Source organism: Ostrinia nubilalis, chromosome 13 (genome assembly GCF_963855985.1).
Source record: "Ostrinia nubilalis chromosome 13, ilOstNubi1.1, whole genome shotgun sequence".
Lineage (NCBI taxonomy): Eukaryota > Metazoa > Arthropoda > Insecta > Lepidoptera > Crambidae > Ostrinia > Ostrinia nubilalis.
In genome coordinates this window covers 2,881,709-2,900,406 of record NC_087100.1, presented here as the reverse complement: position 1 = coordinate 2,900,406, position 18,698 = coordinate 2,881,709, and the positions used below count along the sequence as shown (strand labels likewise).

At 38.1% G+C, this 18,698-nt stretch overlaps 2 protein-coding genes across 3 annotated transcripts in view; both read right to left on the bottom strand.

Annotated features, from left to right (window-relative positions):
* Nucleotides 1–805: 805 nt before the first annotated feature.
* Nucleotides 806–12,736, bottom strand: LOC135077396 (integrin-linked protein kinase). Its single transcript, XM_063971932.1, has 9 exons — nucleotides 12,452–12,736; nucleotides 11,780–11,945; nucleotides 11,020–11,204; nucleotides 10,370–10,539; nucleotides 8,100–8,245; nucleotides 6,613–6,837; nucleotides 4,956–5,144; nucleotides 2,263–2,458; nucleotides 806–1,211 (listed from the first exon to the last, which is right to left on the bottom strand). The coding sequence occupies exons 1-8, from the start codon at nucleotides 12,538–12,540 to the stop codon at nucleotides 2,270–2,272; spliced, it is 1,359 nt and encodes a 452-aa protein (XP_063828002.1). The 5' UTR covers nucleotides 12,541–12,736; the 3' UTR covers nucleotides 806–1,211; nucleotides 2,263–2,269.
* Nucleotides 12,737–16,858: 4,122 nt separating this feature from the next.
* LOC135077408 (F-box only protein 32) overlaps nucleotides 16,859–18,698 on the bottom strand; it is a 30,786-nt gene continuing 28,946 nt past the window's right edge. For both annotated transcript variants that reach the window (XM_063971944.1, XM_063971943.1), the window contains one exon: nucleotides 16,859–18,582. In XM_063971944.1, the coding sequence (XP_063828014.1) occupies nucleotides 18,487–18,582 (96 nt within the window). In that variant the 3' untranslated portion in view covers nucleotides 16,859–18,486. The remainder of the gene's footprint in view (nucleotides 18,583–18,698) is intronic.

The window sequence follows — 18,698 nt, the reverse complement described above, 5'->3', positions numbered from 1 at the left end:
TTATTTTTGAACAAAAATGGTATTAACCAAAAAATATTGAACTAAATAGTAATTCCTTGCATACGTTTGGCATGTAGACGTCTTTTCAACCCTAAGAAGTCACCTGAACCTCATGTTGATACTTCACATGAGGATTTTGAGGCGAAAACTGTCAGTGTGGTAGAGACTTTGAATGTGACCCGAATTTTTCAAAACCATGTAGCCAAGATGGTTTAAACGATCGTTTTAGAGATTTAGGATCTTCAAGTCTTCCGAAAAGACATGGAATGAGTTATTTTGGCATTTTAATTTTTTTTTTAGAAAATCCGAAAAAATCCTACTATTCTTACACATCGAACAACGTATGAGTCACTTACAAACATGTTTTTTTGGTTGGATGTAATATAAACATCGAATTACACTCTCTTCGCAATCACCTGAACAATTTTATCACAACTCTTAAGGATCTAAGTGAAGAACATGGCGAGCAAATCCACCAGGGCCTTCGTACGATAGAGGGACGCTATCAGGGCCACTGGAATGCACACATGATGGCTGACTGCTGTTGAAGCATTCAGAAGAGCTGTCTGCCTTCAGCATCAGCAAGGAAGTCAAATAAAAGAAAGTTTTTTCAACTTAACAACTTCATAAAATAGGATCATCTCTAAAAAAAGAGTGTTTTTTTACAAAAAGACCCAAGTGTCATATTTTTTAACCAGAGCTGATACAGATATTTCAATCACAGATTTGAAATCGTCATTAAAAATTGGACTAATATCATGTAACATAACCCAATCATCAGAAATGCTGTTGTGCAGTGTTATCTATAATATTTAAACTCTCTGGTATCGTGGCACATCATTATTACACAGTTTTAGTTGGTTATTGATATCATTTCACAGATACATAATTTAATTGTGAAATGTAAAAAAATATATCTACAAAATTATTACTAAACAGATTGTTACATACACATTGAGGAATTCCTGAATAAAATAAAATTGGCAAATAGGTTTCACACAACACTGTATAAAAAGAAACGATTCTCTAAATAAGGATTTATGAACAAAATAATTGAATGAGCTAAGTGCCAAAAACATAATTTTACATAATTTTCATGATGCAGTATTGTTAAAAGATGTTTTGGCTCTTAACACAATACATTTATCTCAGGCTAGGCTTCATAATTTTAAATAGCTTCTTGTATCTTCATCATATTTCAGACTCCAAATCTAAAACAAATTAGTTTTTTAGTTTTTCATTTCACTTTAGCTAGGCCTAGGTTAGACAAACATTCGGTATAGTTTTAATTTCGGAATTACTTTACAGTGTCAGGCCTGGCTCACTCCGCGCGGTACATCCGATAATTACCTACAGCGAAGCGCCCCGCCGGCGGGTATTATATCAGTCGAGTGTCACGCGCGCGCCCGTCAGGACGCTGGCGTGCGTTGTAGTACCTAATTCTATGATCGAAGTATTATTTAAAAATTGACATAAAGAGAAAGAAATATTATTGTGCGGCGTTCGGGTGTTTAAATTCGAAAAGAAATCTACCGGATTTATCTTTTTTTTCGCTTCCCAAAGATGCTGAAAGGTATGTTGGCCATGTAGGTAATCAATAATTCTTAGGATAGTATAGGAACCTAACCTACCATGACTACTGCTCAGAATGCATTCGTTCGTTTCAGCCAAAAATGACGTCCACTGCTGGACAAAGGCCTCTCCCAAGGTTTTCCACAATCAATGCGTACTTACCTACATACGTACCTCATTACAAATAAGTAGATTAATAATTTTTTTACTAGACACTACTAGACAGCAACCCTAACAGCGTAAGAAGAGTTCAGAGGCACGCGATAGAAAGAGACAAAACTTGTAGGTGAATAAAATTGTAGGTACTTAGTGCTGTGCGAGCTGAATTCCACTGTATCGCGTCGTAGCAAGACTCGCATTTATTTAAATCGTCTTGCGGAGTAATCCTTCTGTACCTGTACTATTACTTATTCTGTGACAGTGTGCTGAGTGTGAGTTTACATCAAACGCGCGTTTAAAAATTGTATGAAACTTTTAGTTTTTGAACATTTCCCGCTAGGGGCGCTGTACAATTCGTCATACATTTAATGTCATTTTTTGACGCGCTCACTAGTGAGCGCGTTTGATGTAAACACACTAGACCCTCAGAGCGAAGTGATTTAGGATACCTCCCGTTTCTTCAATATTACCATTTTTTTATTGTTTTTTTGTTGGTACCGAATAAATTCTTTCTAAAAGTTTTTACCATACCGTGCGATCAGCGCTTCATCTTCTCCAGTATAGGCAGCAGCATCTCGAAGGACGGCCGCTTGCCGGGGTCCTCGTGCATACAGATGCGGATCAGCTTGGCCACGTGGGCGCTGACGCCGGCTGGGATCGACACGCGGAGCCCTTCCAGGGCTATCTTCATGCCGCACTCCATGGGAGATAGGTCGGCGAAGGGGATCTAGAAAAAAAAAGAGGAGATAAACAATTTATTTTAAAATAAATTAAATATTACTTAAATTAAAATTGTTTATAACCTGCCTTGGGGCCGTTCAAGTATTACGTAAGCAGATTTCTTACCATTTTTTACCCCCCCGCCCCCCTTGTCATCAAAAGTAAGCAAAGCACATACCCCCTCCCCCTATGCTTACGTAAACATTTTTAGTTATAAATGTTTTTTAATTTGTCATTTTTAAAATAGGAAAATTCATGAAAATATTATTTTTAACTGATACACTAGAGTAAGGAACAAAAAAATATAATCAGAAATAAAGAACATAACAAACATAATTGCATCAATTATGCACATCAACATAAACACAAATGATAACTTTCAATGCTTACAATACGTTTAGTATCCAAACAAAACACGCGCGCGGGATGCCGGCCTCGCGTATTAACACAGGCCTGCAAAAATAATTTTTTTTTTGGTGCAGCTCTTTTTGTTTATACGGTCGATAAAATGGGTAATGGACAATATATTCACATACTTCATTTTAACTCATCAGCTCTAGTTTGTCGACTACCCTCATTTTAATTTTTTTCCCGCCTTGTTAGCAAATAGTCATTATTACATTAATATCGATAAACTTTATGTTACTATTTTAATATGGCTAGTACGTCCAGATGTTGTGTTAACGATCCTGATTCATTTTGATAAGTTTGTGGTGAATACTACTGAAAGATCAGCGTCAAACCATTAAAAACACGGTAAATCGTTTGTATTTTGCTTACTTTGGTATTGAAATTCGGCACAAAAATTAAGTGTAGCTGCTTCATATTGTATGTAAAATATGCGTTGAACATCTGCGACCATGGGAGAAACGCACACGGAAGTTTTTGAAGCTTGGAGTGCCTATGATATGGCAAAAATAGTCAATTTTTGCAGTTAATTTCACAGAATTTTCGTGGTTTAAGTACTGAAAAACTAAAAAGAAGGTAGTTTTGATGGACTTCTAAGTCTATTAATAAAAGGCACCACTAAATTTGAGATTTCTATGAATTATGTGGAACGACTTGCGTGGATATCTTTTGTACCAGTTCTACAAAATTTCCTCGGAAAGCATAAGGCTGACAACTATGTAGAGTAGTATAGGATGTGCTGGTTCAATTCAAAGATTTAGGCTGTTATATGGGTATAAAATTAAACTATCTCAACAGTAACCCAGACCCAATCCAACAATATTTAGGAGAACTAAGCGAAGAACTAGGAAAACGTTTTCACCAAGATATAAAAACAATGGAGAGTAGATACCAAGGAAGATGGGACACTCACATGATGGCCGACTACTGTTGGGAATCATGCGAGATTGCCCAAGTAAGTTTCATTCGAAAAAATCACTCGAAAGACAATCTCTTGATGTTTAATGCTAATAAAAATAAATATTAATTGTAAAAATTGTTTTTCACTTATCTCGGGAACTAGAGCTGATAGAGAAAAACTGATTACATTTTCGATATCGCCATGTAAGACATAGCTACTTAAAATCAGGTCTTAAATCCCCGGCACCAAAATGGCTGTAGGCCAGTGTAATATGCGGACTACGACTCTCAAATTTCAATGGGCAGTGTCGGCACGAGAGTTAATTATTAGACAAGTGAATAGCGCACGGTAATTTCCCTAATGTGCGGTAATTCCCCTAATCAGTTCTCAAAGCGAGTGCCTACGCATATGTATTATTTGCGGGAATCCCCGAAAAAACGTAAATAACTAACGATGACGTAATCATCATCTAGACCCCCCTACCCCCCATGTCATCCAAAATAAGCAAAACAGAGACCCCCCCACCCCCCCTTGGTGCTTACGTAATACTTGAACGGCCCCTTTAGAGTAGGCGCACACCGTTGATTTTTAGTTGGTCGATAGTTGTGCCCGATTTCAAATTGTATGAAGAATCGGCCAAATCAAATCGGCGTAGTGTGCGCACTCCCATACATGCCCATACTGATCAACTGCCCGACTAAACTATCGGCCGACGAAAAATCAACGGTGTGCGCCTACTCTTAGTCTTTGGAAACTAGACTATTTTTCCATCCACAAAAAGGAAGCTTTTGGCTTGCATCTCACCTATTCTTATTCCTGGACGAACAATCAGCAGTTATACATTTGCCTCTGGTAAAATGAGAAGGGTGTTTTTCTGTATTGAATTTGAAGACTAAGTGCTTGGTCAAATGGCCAGCCGGTCTAACGCGATGCGCGTCGTAAAAATCTTATCTATTAGATGTCAGATTATCGCGTAAAATGTATAAAATTTCTCGATAAACGTTTATCATGGCTCGCATCGTAGCTACAAATGTGGGCGCGGCGCGTTGTACTCGATCATATGAAATCTTTTTCGAGCGGCAATGGCCGCTCACACACGTTTCATATGTTTGACGCAAAGCACCGCGCCTGTGTGCACTGTGCAGCTTGGCCAAGCACTAAAAGATCTGATGATGATGACAGCTGTATAGCCTACCTCCCTAGTGGCCAGCTCCCACAGAAGCACAGCGAAGCTCCACATATCGGCCGCCTCAGTATTGCGCTTATGCGGCGGCTTCTGCAAGGCCTCGGGCGCCATCCAAGCCGGCGAGTGCACGCGCCCGCGTTCTTGGAACGAGAACTTCGCGTCCGCCATGTTGATGCGGGCGGTCAGGTCCTCGTCGATCTGTGGGGTTAAAACATGATGGTTAAATCAGGCTCCCCCTTTATGTGATGGAGGGACTTGCATATACTTAGTTCTTTTTTTAAATAGAAACCAAATAAGTTGTGGGATAAGTCAATAGACTTAAGGCAATCGAAGAACTAGAGGCACTCGAATCAACGCAGCGACAACCTACTGATCCCAATCGACTTAGCGGGAGACACTAGACCTATTATAGCGGCAGTCGACCGACCTTAAAAATACTAGACTCAGACAAAAGGCAGTCGAAGAACTACACGCACTGTATCAGCACAGCGACACCTTACTGATCACAAATGACTCAGCATGAGACACTAGACCCATCATAGCGGCGGTCGAGCAACCTTAGACACTAGACTCAGGACAGCGACGCGTCTAGTTACAATAAGACCCCAAAAGACTCAACTCACTCCAAAAGATTCGTCTCAACCCAAAACACTCAACGAGACTCACTCTTAAAGACGCGTCTCACACCAAAGGACTCAAATTACACTAAAACACCCGTCTCGCTCTAAAGACGCGTCTTACCCCTCAAGACGCGTCTCACCCCTAAAGACGCGTCTCACCCCTCAAGACGCGTCTCACCCCTAAAGACCCGTCTCACTCCCAGAAGACACAACTCACTCCACTCGTCTCTCCTCAAAAGACTCAAGACTCAAAACACTAAAACATCTCCCTCTTCTCCCTGCCCTCCGCCACTCACCATAACATGCTTGCTGTTGAGCTGGTAGACGGCGGCGGCGGGGTCGCGCGGCAGGCTGTGCAGGTACGCCATGCCCGCCGCCACGTCGGCCGCCAGCCGCAGCGCCGCGCCCGCGTCCACCACCACGCGCCCGCCCGCGCCGCCGTGCAGCAGCGAGTGCAGCGAGCCCCGCGACATGTGCTGGGAGACACGAGGGACGCGGGCACGAGCCGGCTGCGGACACTAGGGCGCACTGCTGGGCCCGGCCCACGAGGCGGACTAGACGCACCGCTGGCGGGCGACTACCTCACAGACACTACACTGAGAGAAGGCAGTCGAAGAACTAGAGACACTAGAATCAGCGCAGCGACACCCTATTGACCTCAATCGACTCAGCATGAGACACTAGACCCATTATAGCGGCGGTTGATTAACCTTAGACACTAGACTCATGAAAGCGACGCACTAATTACAATAAGACTCCAAAAGACTCGTCTCAACCCAAAACACTCAATGAGACTCACTCTAATGACTCGTCTCTCTAAAGACGCGTCTCACTCCAAAGGACTCAAATTACACTGAAACACCCGTCTCACTCTAAAGACGCGTCTCACCCCTAAAGACTCGTCTCACTCCAAAAGTCTCGTCTCGCTTCAAAAGACTCAAGACACTGAAAACACTTGTATCTCACTCCAAAACTCTCGTCTCGCTTCAAAAGACAAGACTCAAAACACTCAATATCTCCCTCTTCTCACTGCCTCCGCCACTCACAATAACATGCTTGCTGTTGAGCTGGTAGACGGCGGCGGCGGGGTCGCGCGGCAGGCTGTGCAGGTACGCCATGCCCGCCGCCACGTCGGCCGCCAGCCGCAGCGCCGCGCCCGCGTCCACCACCACGCGCCCGCCCGCGCCGCCGTGCAGTAATGAATGGAGGGAGCCCCACGACATGTATTGCGAGATGACTATTAGGGATGGCGGCGATACGCAGCAGCCTACCTGTGTACAAAGTTAGAACAACATTAGCCAACCATAAACATTTTTTTTTGTTTCTTATTGCAGAAATAGGCAAAGGCATACGCCATACAGCCAAGTAGACAGATTTACATGTACTGTGGGTCTAGACAAAGTGCAAATTATAATCGCAAACCAGTCGAAAAGTGGTCGAAAAGCCCCTTTTTTGTATGGAGTTTTGACGGATTCGATTTTCGATTCGATCAAAAAGTGCGTTTTGTCTAAGGGGGCTGTTGACCAAGGTAGAGCGACGTTAGTCACTCACTTTTTTGTTTCGATTATTATTTCCTTTTGTAGGCAAAGGCATACATTGGCATTCTTATCGAATGAATGAAAACTGTATGGCTGTATGAACAGCCAAGTCTTCATTCATTCATCCTCAATCTACATTCGGATTCAAGACATGTATTGTGAGATTACGATGAGAGATGGCGGCGATACGCAGCAGCCCACCTGTTGACCAAAGGAGGAAGATTAGTCAGTAGTCAGAGACACTTTTTTTTTTTTCCTCTTGCAGGAAAAGGCAAAGGCATACGTTATACAGCCAAGTCTTCAATTTTTAAGAAGATATTTATAGGTAGGTATGTTACGCAACAACCCACCTGTATACCAAGGTAGAGGAAGATTAGTCATAGACAATTTTTTTTGTTTCTTCTAGCAGAAATAGGCAAAGGTATACGCCATACAGCCAAGTATACTAGCCAAATTTTTAACCATCAGGATGAGGAACGGTGGCTCACCTGTTTGAACAACATTATCCAGACTTTTTTTGGTTCGTTTCTTTCCTTATGTAGGCAAAGGGCATACAGCATACAGGCAAGTCTTGCTTGCAGGATGAGGGAAGGTCACTAACCAGCATTTTACCCACCTGTGTACCAAGTGATAGCAACTTTTTTTTGGTTCTATTCTTCTATTTTTCGTCATACAGCCAAGTCTTCAATTTTTAACAAGAAAGTGACAGGTTTGTTACGCAGCAACCCACCTGCCCCCCTAGACAAAACGCACTTTTTGATCGAATCGAAAATCGAATCTGTCAAATACAAAAAAGGGGCTTTTCGACCACTTTTCGACTGGTTTGCGATTATAATTTGCACTTTGTCTAGACCCACTGTACCAAGTTGCAGCAACATTTTTTTTTATTTGATTCTTCTGTTGCAGGCAAAGGCATACCATACAGCCAAGTATGGCGTATGTCTTCAAAAAGTACACACTCTTAGTTGACTTCAGATTAAAAAATATTATCATACCACAGGCAAGATGTTTGGATGCGAGAAGATCCTGAGCTTCGGAAACTCTTCATTGAAGTCGCGCTGTATCCTCGGCGTGCATTCACGCACTGCTATGAACTTAGCCACGATGTCGTTCTTCTGCCACCGTCCGCGCCATGTTTCGCCTGCGGAAAAATAAAAATATTTAAATAAATACATAATACCATACCATATTACAAAAATTCATAGATAAATAAATATACAGTGTGTCCGGGCATGTAGTGATCAAACTTTAAAGGCGTAATCTATGGACAATTTTATCGATGAAAATACTTTAAATTTGGGGCCTGACCCATTTCTCGAAAAATAACATCGATTTAAGTTTTTAATTTTTAGTTTACACCTCTTCTTTAAAAAACAAGTGAAAGCGTGGGTAGCTTAACATTAATAGGCAAATATTTTATATCATGCGATAGCCAATAAAATTATCTATTAGTAGAAGAAGAAAGCAGACACAAGTTTCATACATTTTATGGGAGTAAGAATGGATTTAATTAGAAAAATACATTACTTTTTTCACTTCTTTTTCAGTTATTTTCCAACACAAGAAAAACCAGGTCGTTAAGGTATGTTTTATTTGCATTGTATTATTAGTATTTGAGCTATTCTACAAAACGAATGTAAATTTATTAGTCTACGTCTATTAGTTTCGACGTAATTGTTGAACAAAGATACCCCTTCCCAGCGGTTTCCATAGTAATCGGAATAGGTTGTGTGATTCTTTCAGGCAGTGTATTTTCGCATGTCGCGTGCGCTATGGAAACCGCTGGGAAGGGGTATCTTTGTTCAACAATTACGTCGAAACTAATAGACGTAGACCAATAAATTTACATTCGTTTTGTAGAATAGCTCAAATACTAATAATACAATACAAATAAAACATACCTTAACGACCTGGTTTTTCTTGTGTTGGAAAATAACTGAAAAAGAAGTGAAAAAAGTAATGTATTTTTCTAATTAAATCCATTCTTACTCCCATAAAATGTATGAAACTTGTGTCTGCTTTCTTCTTCTACTAATAGATAATTTTATTGGCTATCGCATGATATAAAATATTTGCCTATTAATGTTAAGCTACCCACGCTTTCACTTGTTTTTTAAAGAAGAGGTGTAAACTAAAAATTAAAAACTTAAATCGATGTAATTTTTCGAGAAATGGGTCAGGCCCCAAATTTGAAGTATTTTCATCGATAAAATTGTCCATAGATTACGCCCTTAAAGTTTGATCACTACAAGCCCGGACACACTGTATACCTAAAATTGAAGAGTCTAGGAACATAACCATAGGTGATGTTAGGAGACCTAGCTTAGCCTTACATTAGTAAGAACTGAGGATCTAGTCATGGACATTCTAATATCTATAAAAGCGAAAGATCACTAATTGACATACTCACTCATCACGAAATCTCAGAAACTACAAGTGCTAGAAGTCTCATATTTTGCATGGGGGTTCCTTTTAGAACGTAGGTGCTCACTAAGACGGGATCTTGTAAAATTGAACCCCTAAAGGGGTAAAACGGGATTCACGCTTACGAAGTCGCGGGCGGCCGCTAGTCTACCCTAATACTATGAAGAGGAAAACTTTGTTTGTTTGGTTGTAATGAATACGCTTATAAACTACTGGACCGTTTTTAAAAATTCTTTCACCATTCGAAAGCTACATTATCCACGAGTATCATAGGCTAAATTTTATTTTGGAAAAAAATAGGGTTCCGTAAAATATGTAGATAATGTAGTCCACGCGCGCGAAGCCGCGGGCGGCCGCTAGTTTTTTTTTTTCCCCTTTTTATATCTGCAATCGACTTAGGTCATAATCAGATGTTTTGTCTTGCTTTTTTGTTTGTGTTCATGAGGAGGGGTATTCCAGTAAATTCTCTCCCTCGGTTTTTACTAATTCACGTAGCAATCTAGTCCAGCCTTCCAATATTCAGTCCAAGCCACTAGCATCTTTGGTCCAACTGTAATATTTGCCATCTTTTCAGTCTTGTGGTGGTCTTGTGGGTTTGTTCCACTATTTCTCTAGCGAGTTGGTTTGTGTGATGTTTCAGCCTTTCCTTATATTTGGAACAGTATTTGCTTACCTCCTCCCTGACTGTCGGCATCTCCAAGTACTCGTGTATCTCTACATTTCTAGCGAACCATGGTGAATTTGAGATTGCCCTCAGTGTTTTATTCTGAAACCTTTGGAGAATTTCAAGGTTGGAATTACTGGCAGATCCCCTTGGGGCGCTAGTTGAAAATATAATTACCCGAAGGAGTGGAGGCGATCCGTGTGTGCAGGGCCAGCTCGTTGATATTGATGCCCTTGTGGCGGGACAGAGTCGCGTCGCGGCTTCGAGTCTTCAGCCCGAGCCATGACTGGTCCTTGAATTGGATCTTCTTCATGTCCTGCCCTTGCTGGATGGCTAAATCGTGCAATCTGCAGAGAAAAAGATACTGTATAAATGGTACATAGAGTTTTTTATCGATTGGACAGATTTTTTTCTTTTTGAAGCTGCATTTATGCTATGCTTTTAGGGATAAACTGATTCAATGGTTAAAACAAGTCTTATTTGATGTACACATTTTTTCTCTGTGTATATCAAGCAATAAATCAGAAGACACCATAATGTTTTGTTGCTCAGTTTACACATAATGATTAAGTTTTTCCCTCAATTTTGTTGGATGAAATCTACCATTAATTCATATCCAAGTGTTTTCAGCAGGATGGAAGCTTACATATTGCAACTTTTCGCAGCAATACAAACGCCCTTTCTTCAGTGGTGTGACTGTTTTGCGATTTTATCGCTGTTTTTAGTTTCGCGTGTTTGTAAAGGTAGATCTTTAGCGAATGTATCGACTGAATCGTACTGCTGCAAAAATAAGCAATGTAATAGGGCCCTTTATCTATTTAACCTACCTCTGAACAAGTTGCCCTCTAGTCTTGTCAAGGGGAGTGTCCCCATACTGGTTGGCCATAGACACCAGCGCCCCGGCCATAACCAAGTCCTCAGCGATCGCAGTGTAACCCCAGAAGCAAGCGTAGTGGAGCGGAGAGTTGCCGTGCTCATTCGTGAAGTTTACGTCAACTCTGTTTTGTAGGAGCTGTAACAAGTATTACCGATGACGCAAAATTATCTAGGGAGGTCCAAATAAAGAATAATAAAAAAAATAGATACTGTCAAACAGTGTGAATCATCCATCAGTACAGAAAAATATAAGTAGAGATGCACATAAAATAACACATGCTCATAAAATGACATATTTATTTGAAAGGTTAAAACAAGCATGCTCAAACAATTTAAATCATGCTGCTGAGTAGCATTCGCTTAATAGTGGCATGCTCTCATGCATGCTATGATGCTACTAATGAGCTTGCATGTGTAATCTGTAACTTTACAAAAAAAAGTTCTTGACTTGTTAAATAATATATTCTTATCCTACTATCCTACTAATATTATAAATACGAAAGTTTGTGTGGATGTCTAAATGTCTGGATGTTTGTTACTCTTTCACGCAAAAACTACGGAACGGATTTTGATGAAACTGTACAGTATTATTGTTTATAACCCAGAATAACATATAGGCTATAAATTATGACGATCTGTGACAAACTAAATTTCACGCGGGTGAAGCCGCGGGCAAAAGCTAGTTAGAAAAAAAAATAATATGCACACTACCATTTGGACAATAGGTCTGTGTCCATGAGCCGCAGCCAGATGCAGCGGGGTGTCATCCCCCATATTGGTGACGTTGATCCGAGCTCCTCTGCGCATAAGCATCTCCACAATCTTGATGTGGCCCTCCTTGCACGCCCAGTGTAAGGGACTGAAGCCATGGTCGTCTCTGCAAATTGAAATTTATTGATATCCATTATTTTATTGATGAAATTGTGATGAATGAAAGTTAAATTTAAATTTTTTTACAATAATTTTCAACATTTAAACTTAAATTCGATTTCAAATTATTTTGCTCTACTTCATAAAGAGGTAATAATAAACAAGGTGAGTAAGATAAATTAAGGATAATGTAATCACAGTATGAGGAAAAACTACTCATGGTTACCTAAAAACCAGATGTGTTAAATCTGTTTCCATGAAACATTTTCCAATATTATTTGGGATGTAATGATTACCAATCAAACAAGTATTCTGTTATTTACATAGGCGAATTAATGAGAACACTGATCTCATTATGGGAAGGCCTTGATAGCGACTACTTCTTCTGACACATACCTATTAAAAAGGCCATGAAATCATCGTGGGCGTGAACTACGGACAACTTTACAGAATAACCAGGTTAACATCTGGAAACAAAATATACTACAAAAGTAGAATACATCCTCCTCTTACCCCTGATTCATGTCATGTTCGGTATCATCCAGCCAAACTCGCACTTGCAAGGCATTTCCTTCTCTGCACCACTGAAATATATCTTCCATGGTTTTCTTCGAAATTACACGTAAACCCTAATATTGAGGACAACCTTATAATATGGTGATAAGCAAGCACAAACGCACCACGCTTTTATTCTATTAAAATTGTTAAATTTCACTTATTAAAATAGAAAACAAATAAATAGTGTAAAGTTGATTCATCCATCAATGCACCAATTTTGACAGTTTCGCAATCACCCAAAAATAAATATTAACCCTAAAATAACACAGCTTATCACTGCCTTGTTGCTGTTTCAGTCTTTCACGTTGAATCACATATGATGGTGTTTCACTCGTCAAGTTTTTGTTGCACTACGTAATTTGGTGGTATTATACAAGAGTTGCCATAAATAATAAATATGAATCCCATTTTTTAGGAAATGCTTGGTTGGGTAAAAGAAAAAAAAATCTTAGTCCCCAATCGCATTATTATTGGATTGGTAGCGCAGTGAAAGTTGAAGTGAATATATTGTAAGTAATCTTTGCTTGTGTGGTTGCAACTCTCGTTGCGCGATCAATACACAGATGCATAATGTATACTATGATTAGAATAAGTTCGAATTATAATTTACCCTAATTATTAGGTATTTTTTAAAATGTGGTAACAAAATCAAAATCCATAGCCAAGCTTTATTCTTTTTTTATTGCGTATCATCATTCATTCACTCACACATTCTCACCGTTTGACATTTTCTTTCAATGTCAGCTGCGTTTGTCACTGTCAGTGTTGCCAGAAGGTTACTTTTGTAACCTTTTAGGTTACTTTTGAACTGCTGTGGTTACTTTTAGGTTACACTAATGAAAAGGTTACTTTTAGGTGATTTTTCAGAAATTGTAGAATTAACTTTACAGGTTATTCAGTAAAAAATATTAATAGTGACTATTTAAAAATTATGTCATAAAGTGCATTTAAACTTGAATTTGATTTATTATTTGTTAAAAAAAATGAGTTTTAGCGAATGTTTTTCGATAATAAAACGCAAATCCATGAAACGTTTTTATACGACTGGTCACTTTTCGAATTTAGATGATCAATTGTATTCATTTTCCATCCATGAACAACCTTACACCATCGTCCATCATCGCTCCGCCCCCCCCCCCCCTCCCCCCCCGTATGAAGGTTACTTTTTATTCAAAAAGGTTACTTTTTTTTATATTTCTGGTAATTTCTGACTAGACCCGACTGGCAACACTGGTCACTGTCTCCTGCCAAAAAAATACACAATAAATAAATCGATGCAGATTTGTATAATTTATAATAAGTAAATGGTTCTAAGAGCTTAGTAAATAAGAAAATGGAATCTAGCAAGGTTCCTGACGTAGGCGTATTACCGAGTATCGTGGATGTCGAATGGAAACTGGAAGTGGTGACGAACACGCCTGGTGTTGGTTCCGATAATTTATTGTACACAGTGATACTAAAAACGAACTCTGGAGACGATGTGAGGTTCACTTGTGGCAGCCAGCAGCTGCAGGACTTGGTCTATAAACTGAAAGACTTGGTACGGCATTGTGAGAAAATGAAAAGTGAACTCTTATAATGGTCTGTGTATTTTTATATATTTTGTAATTTAAAGTCATAAGTTTGTTGTAAACCTGTTTAGGTATATGATATAATAAATTTATTTTAATGTATTCAGTAAATTTTGTCAATATACCTGCTACCCTTGTATAATTCTTATAAGAAGTCGGATTAGGGGAATGAAACCGAATGCTCCATATTCAAAATAACTTTATTCAATATACCATCATAAAGTCGATAATACAGTGAGAACACAAGTTGGAAACAATTCCTTTCCACAAACAAACTCATCACAGATAACTAAATATGACTCGAAAGAGTTAAGCTGCATTTGACATTTTTGCCCAGGGTCATAAGAGGTCAAGTTGTAAGTACCTAACTTCATTCACTATCACCAAAATGTCTGTTCTTTTTATCCAGTAATTTCGGGATTCTAACAAAGTAACCCATTTTAAAAAGCGAGATCACACAAACAAATCTTTTAGGTCTTGCCTCTAGTAATGGCCCCTGGGACATCTTGGTTAGTATTCTGGTCTATCAAACGCTTATAATAATAAATTTATCTTAAAATATCACAATATCAACAACTACACTACATGATACAGTGAAAGTTTTGATTTGAGTCTAAATTCAAATGTTAGCAAGGTTGAAGATTATTCTATGAAGTCTTATGAATGGTATTTTAGAATATTGCAGTTATATGATATGAATCACATTAAAATGGTTTTTATAATCATTATATTTTTTTAATTCAGTCTTGCTAACATTTGCTTGACCAATAATTATGAATTTATTTATCAGACTTATAGCATAGACAACATTGCAAGTAACCAAATATCAATCATCTATATTTTCAGCTTATTTCGAAGGAAAGAACAAACCCTATTAAAATGTATACTGCAGAAGACTCATACAAATACTGTTACTCAGAACTTCTCCTTTTAGTTCTGATTACTTGAACTTTAGCTCAGCCACAGAAAAATTACATTGTGTTTCAGTTTTATGTCTTCAACCAGTTAATCTCCTAGTTTAAAGTGTAATCTAAGATTACATGGTATATGTTACCAGTTTATAAAGGCCACTCATAAAAATAAATTGTTGAATATTGTAGTTAAAAATTAGACAACCTGTCTACAGGTTACAGGAAAACAAACACAAATATGAACGAACAATCTACATCCTGATTTAGATTAAATTCCCACTCTAATAATCCAATTGTGTGTGCGTCTGCTTAGCCTAAGCAAAATCATATTCACATTAATGATAATATTATTATCACTATAGTGGTCATCATATAGACCACCAAACTACTGTGACGGATAGTCAGAAAACTCGTTTATAATACTTTAGTCTTTAGGCCCAAAGTATGGTATTGAACCAATAGGTACTTCTAATAGAAGTCTAGTACTGGGAAATTCATTTTAAAGTACACAACTACTTACTAGTCTTTTATACATTCAATAACTCTTCAATAGCAGATCAAAAACGCATGATAGAACTTTCACAAACTGAAATATTTCAAGAAATAAGCTTCTCTATCTATTGATCATTACAATGCATTTTATTTTAAGTTTTGTATTAAAATAATGCTTCTTTTAGCTTACCATCTTAAGTCTTAAACTATGTTTTATATTAATTCAGACACAAAACAAATGAATATTTTAACAACATTGTTGTTTAAACAGTTTTAAATGCAGACAAAACAATTAAAATTGATGCAGTTTGCAGTGCAGTTGCTAAAATTCGTAGGTTAAGCTAATCTAAAGGAACCAAATTACATGCCAAAATAATAATAAAACAAATTTTATACAATAAAAAAACAATTCATCTCTGTACTTTTGATTGTTTCTAAGCATTGTTTACAAAGTATAATTTTTAGTGTTTTAGTAGAGAGTGTAAAGCCCATTTAAGTATAGGTAGAATAAATATTAAAGAATAAATAAATAGCCAACAATATTATTTGTTTCTACTTCGCAATCCATAAAATAACAACAAATATCACGCCATAGGTACAAACACAACTTGCTTACTCCCTTACTCCATACATTTTGGAAATATCACAATCTAGGTTTTTTTAAAGCATATTTTTATGTTTTTAAGCATTAGTGAGTGAAAACAAAAATGAGTGAATAAAACAAACAAGATTACATAACTTAAGGAAATTCTTAAACTAAATTAAAATTAGAGAAGCCGTTAACAGATTATTTGGTAGCAGAATAGATTCTCTTCATTAAATTGATTACACTGGTAAACCACTTAAGTTAGGTCCTACCTACTGTGTATCATACATGTATCATTAGTCACAAATTATTACTAATAAGTCCTGAGAGAAATTCTAATAGACTATTTTTTATTCCATCATCAGAATTAACTCTCAGACAATAACAAGCACTTGCATAGTGTAATAAATAAACACTTTGACAGTGTTTTCAGTATGCGAGCAGTTTAGGGTTTTTGATAGGATTTGGAACTCCTAAGTCTAGTTCCACAAGGTTCATTTTAGCACAACCAGTGACGCGGGTAAAGGCCCCATGCACTAGCAGCGCCACAGCGTAAAAAAGGCTTCACAGTAGTTTCAGACCTTTGTACAGTACCTATACCTAAATTCTTTAGAAATTTCCTTATATGTAAACAAACACTTCTGCACACAATTACACCATAATCACTTACGTGTTCATAATATCATACACATTATTTCACAAGCCCATGAAACCAACTTTATTCTCACGATTATACAAGTTTGGAATCAATCTTTAAACAAATTATTTTAGCAAAATATGTGGAATAAATATTTTTTAGTTCCAATGATGGTAGTAGGTACGTAGTACTAGTACTTCGGTAATAGTAAGAAACTAAGAATGCTCTAGTACCTTTAACAGTTTTATGATAAAAATCGTAATTGTTTCTTAAGACTAGTCACTGGTTGTAAAACTACTGTGAATTTTTTTTAAACTCTTGCCTAGGTTGACAGTATTGTTTACTAATTATTCTTATAAGATAATGAACTAGCTCGCTTACTGTTGTGATGGTTAGTAGTTACAATATAGGCCACCGCCTGAGATCGTAGTCAGTCGCTTCGGCTTCGGTCGGTTCGATGATCATCAATGTTTTATGCCCGTATTCACAAACATTACTATGAGGTCTCACAGTGCGCGTGAACGCACAGATCAATCACAGAGATCTATTCAACTCTGTGCGTTCGATTTGCTGCTTCACTTAGGCAAGCATCGTTTGTGAATACGGGCGTTATTTTCCTTTTAGTTTAGCTGCCCGACTTAGGTAATTGCACAAGGTGTACATAAGAACATATTTAATTAATATAATAATAACCAACGCTTGGTTGTATATGTTTTCTATATAACGTCTCCTGTAATTTATTATTGTTGTATTTTGTTGCATATTTTTCCTATGGAGGGATATATGGCAGATTTTGTTATTGCTGGTTTCAAGAAAACTTTAAGACAAAGTCTAAACGATTTAGTCGGTCTCTATAATGTAGGTAGCTAATGTATTATCTATTTAGCTAATCACGGTATTAATTTATTGCACAAATTCGTACGTTTTCATTTCATCCAATATTTTATGTGAACAATATTTCGACTTCCATCAAATATGTACGGAAGCACTCTAGATTCTTTTCTACAAAACTATAGGTTAATATAGTTTAATACAAAATTAGAATTTTAACTGTGAAACTAACTACCTAGGTAAGTAGGTTAATTTATAAGTTTAGGAGATCTAAATCATGTTCTACTATTAGCACTAAGTTTTTAAATGTACTTTTGGGGCGAATCGCGATAGACAATGAAGTTTTCAGATAATTTAGGTATCGATAATATAGCCCAATTCGCATAACGTCATCATCATATTTGAATAAAATCCGGTAGCTCTTCCAACGATCGTAACTAACCTAGGTCCATAGAGGCGTTAAATCAAGTCGCTTCTTTTTTCTAAGTAGTTCCTTAGTCCGTACCTTCGAAGGAACTACTGATTTTTCGTCGCTCTAAGTTCTTTCAATTTTAGTGATTTAATACACAGTTATTCCTTCCAAGGTTGAAATGGAACTACCTATGTAATAATCTTAGTATCAGACGAAACGAGTATCCATGAAATGTTTAGTCTACACCAGTGGTTCTTAACCTTTAAGTTTTGAGGGACCATTTTACCAAATTTCTGTCTGTTCGACTATGAAGTCGGTCAAAAGTAAACCAGTTTGACTGCAAAAATCAGTTAAAAATGGTTTTGACCAAGGTGTGCAAGTGCACTTCGCGGACCACTTGGAATGCCTCCAGGGACCACCAGTGGTCCGCGGACCACCGGTTAAGAACCACTGGTCTACACGAAGCAAAAGCGCGACAACGCACATGCGAATCCTCGTCGCCAAAATGGCAAGGCTCGCCGACCGAAGCGAGGGTAGGTAGTTGTTTAGTTTACAGCGAGAAGAACTTCAGGAAAGCGGCGGGGGGCACGGGGTGCGGGGGCAGCGGCCCGCCCGCCTCGCGCAGCCGCTCGCGGTACTCCGGGCACTGATAAAAGGAAATGTAAGTCTTATGTAGTTAACAATAGGTGCTATTTTGCAACAAAAGTAAGCATATTATGCTGTCTACTTTTGTTGAGATACAGCACCTAATTCAACTAAAGA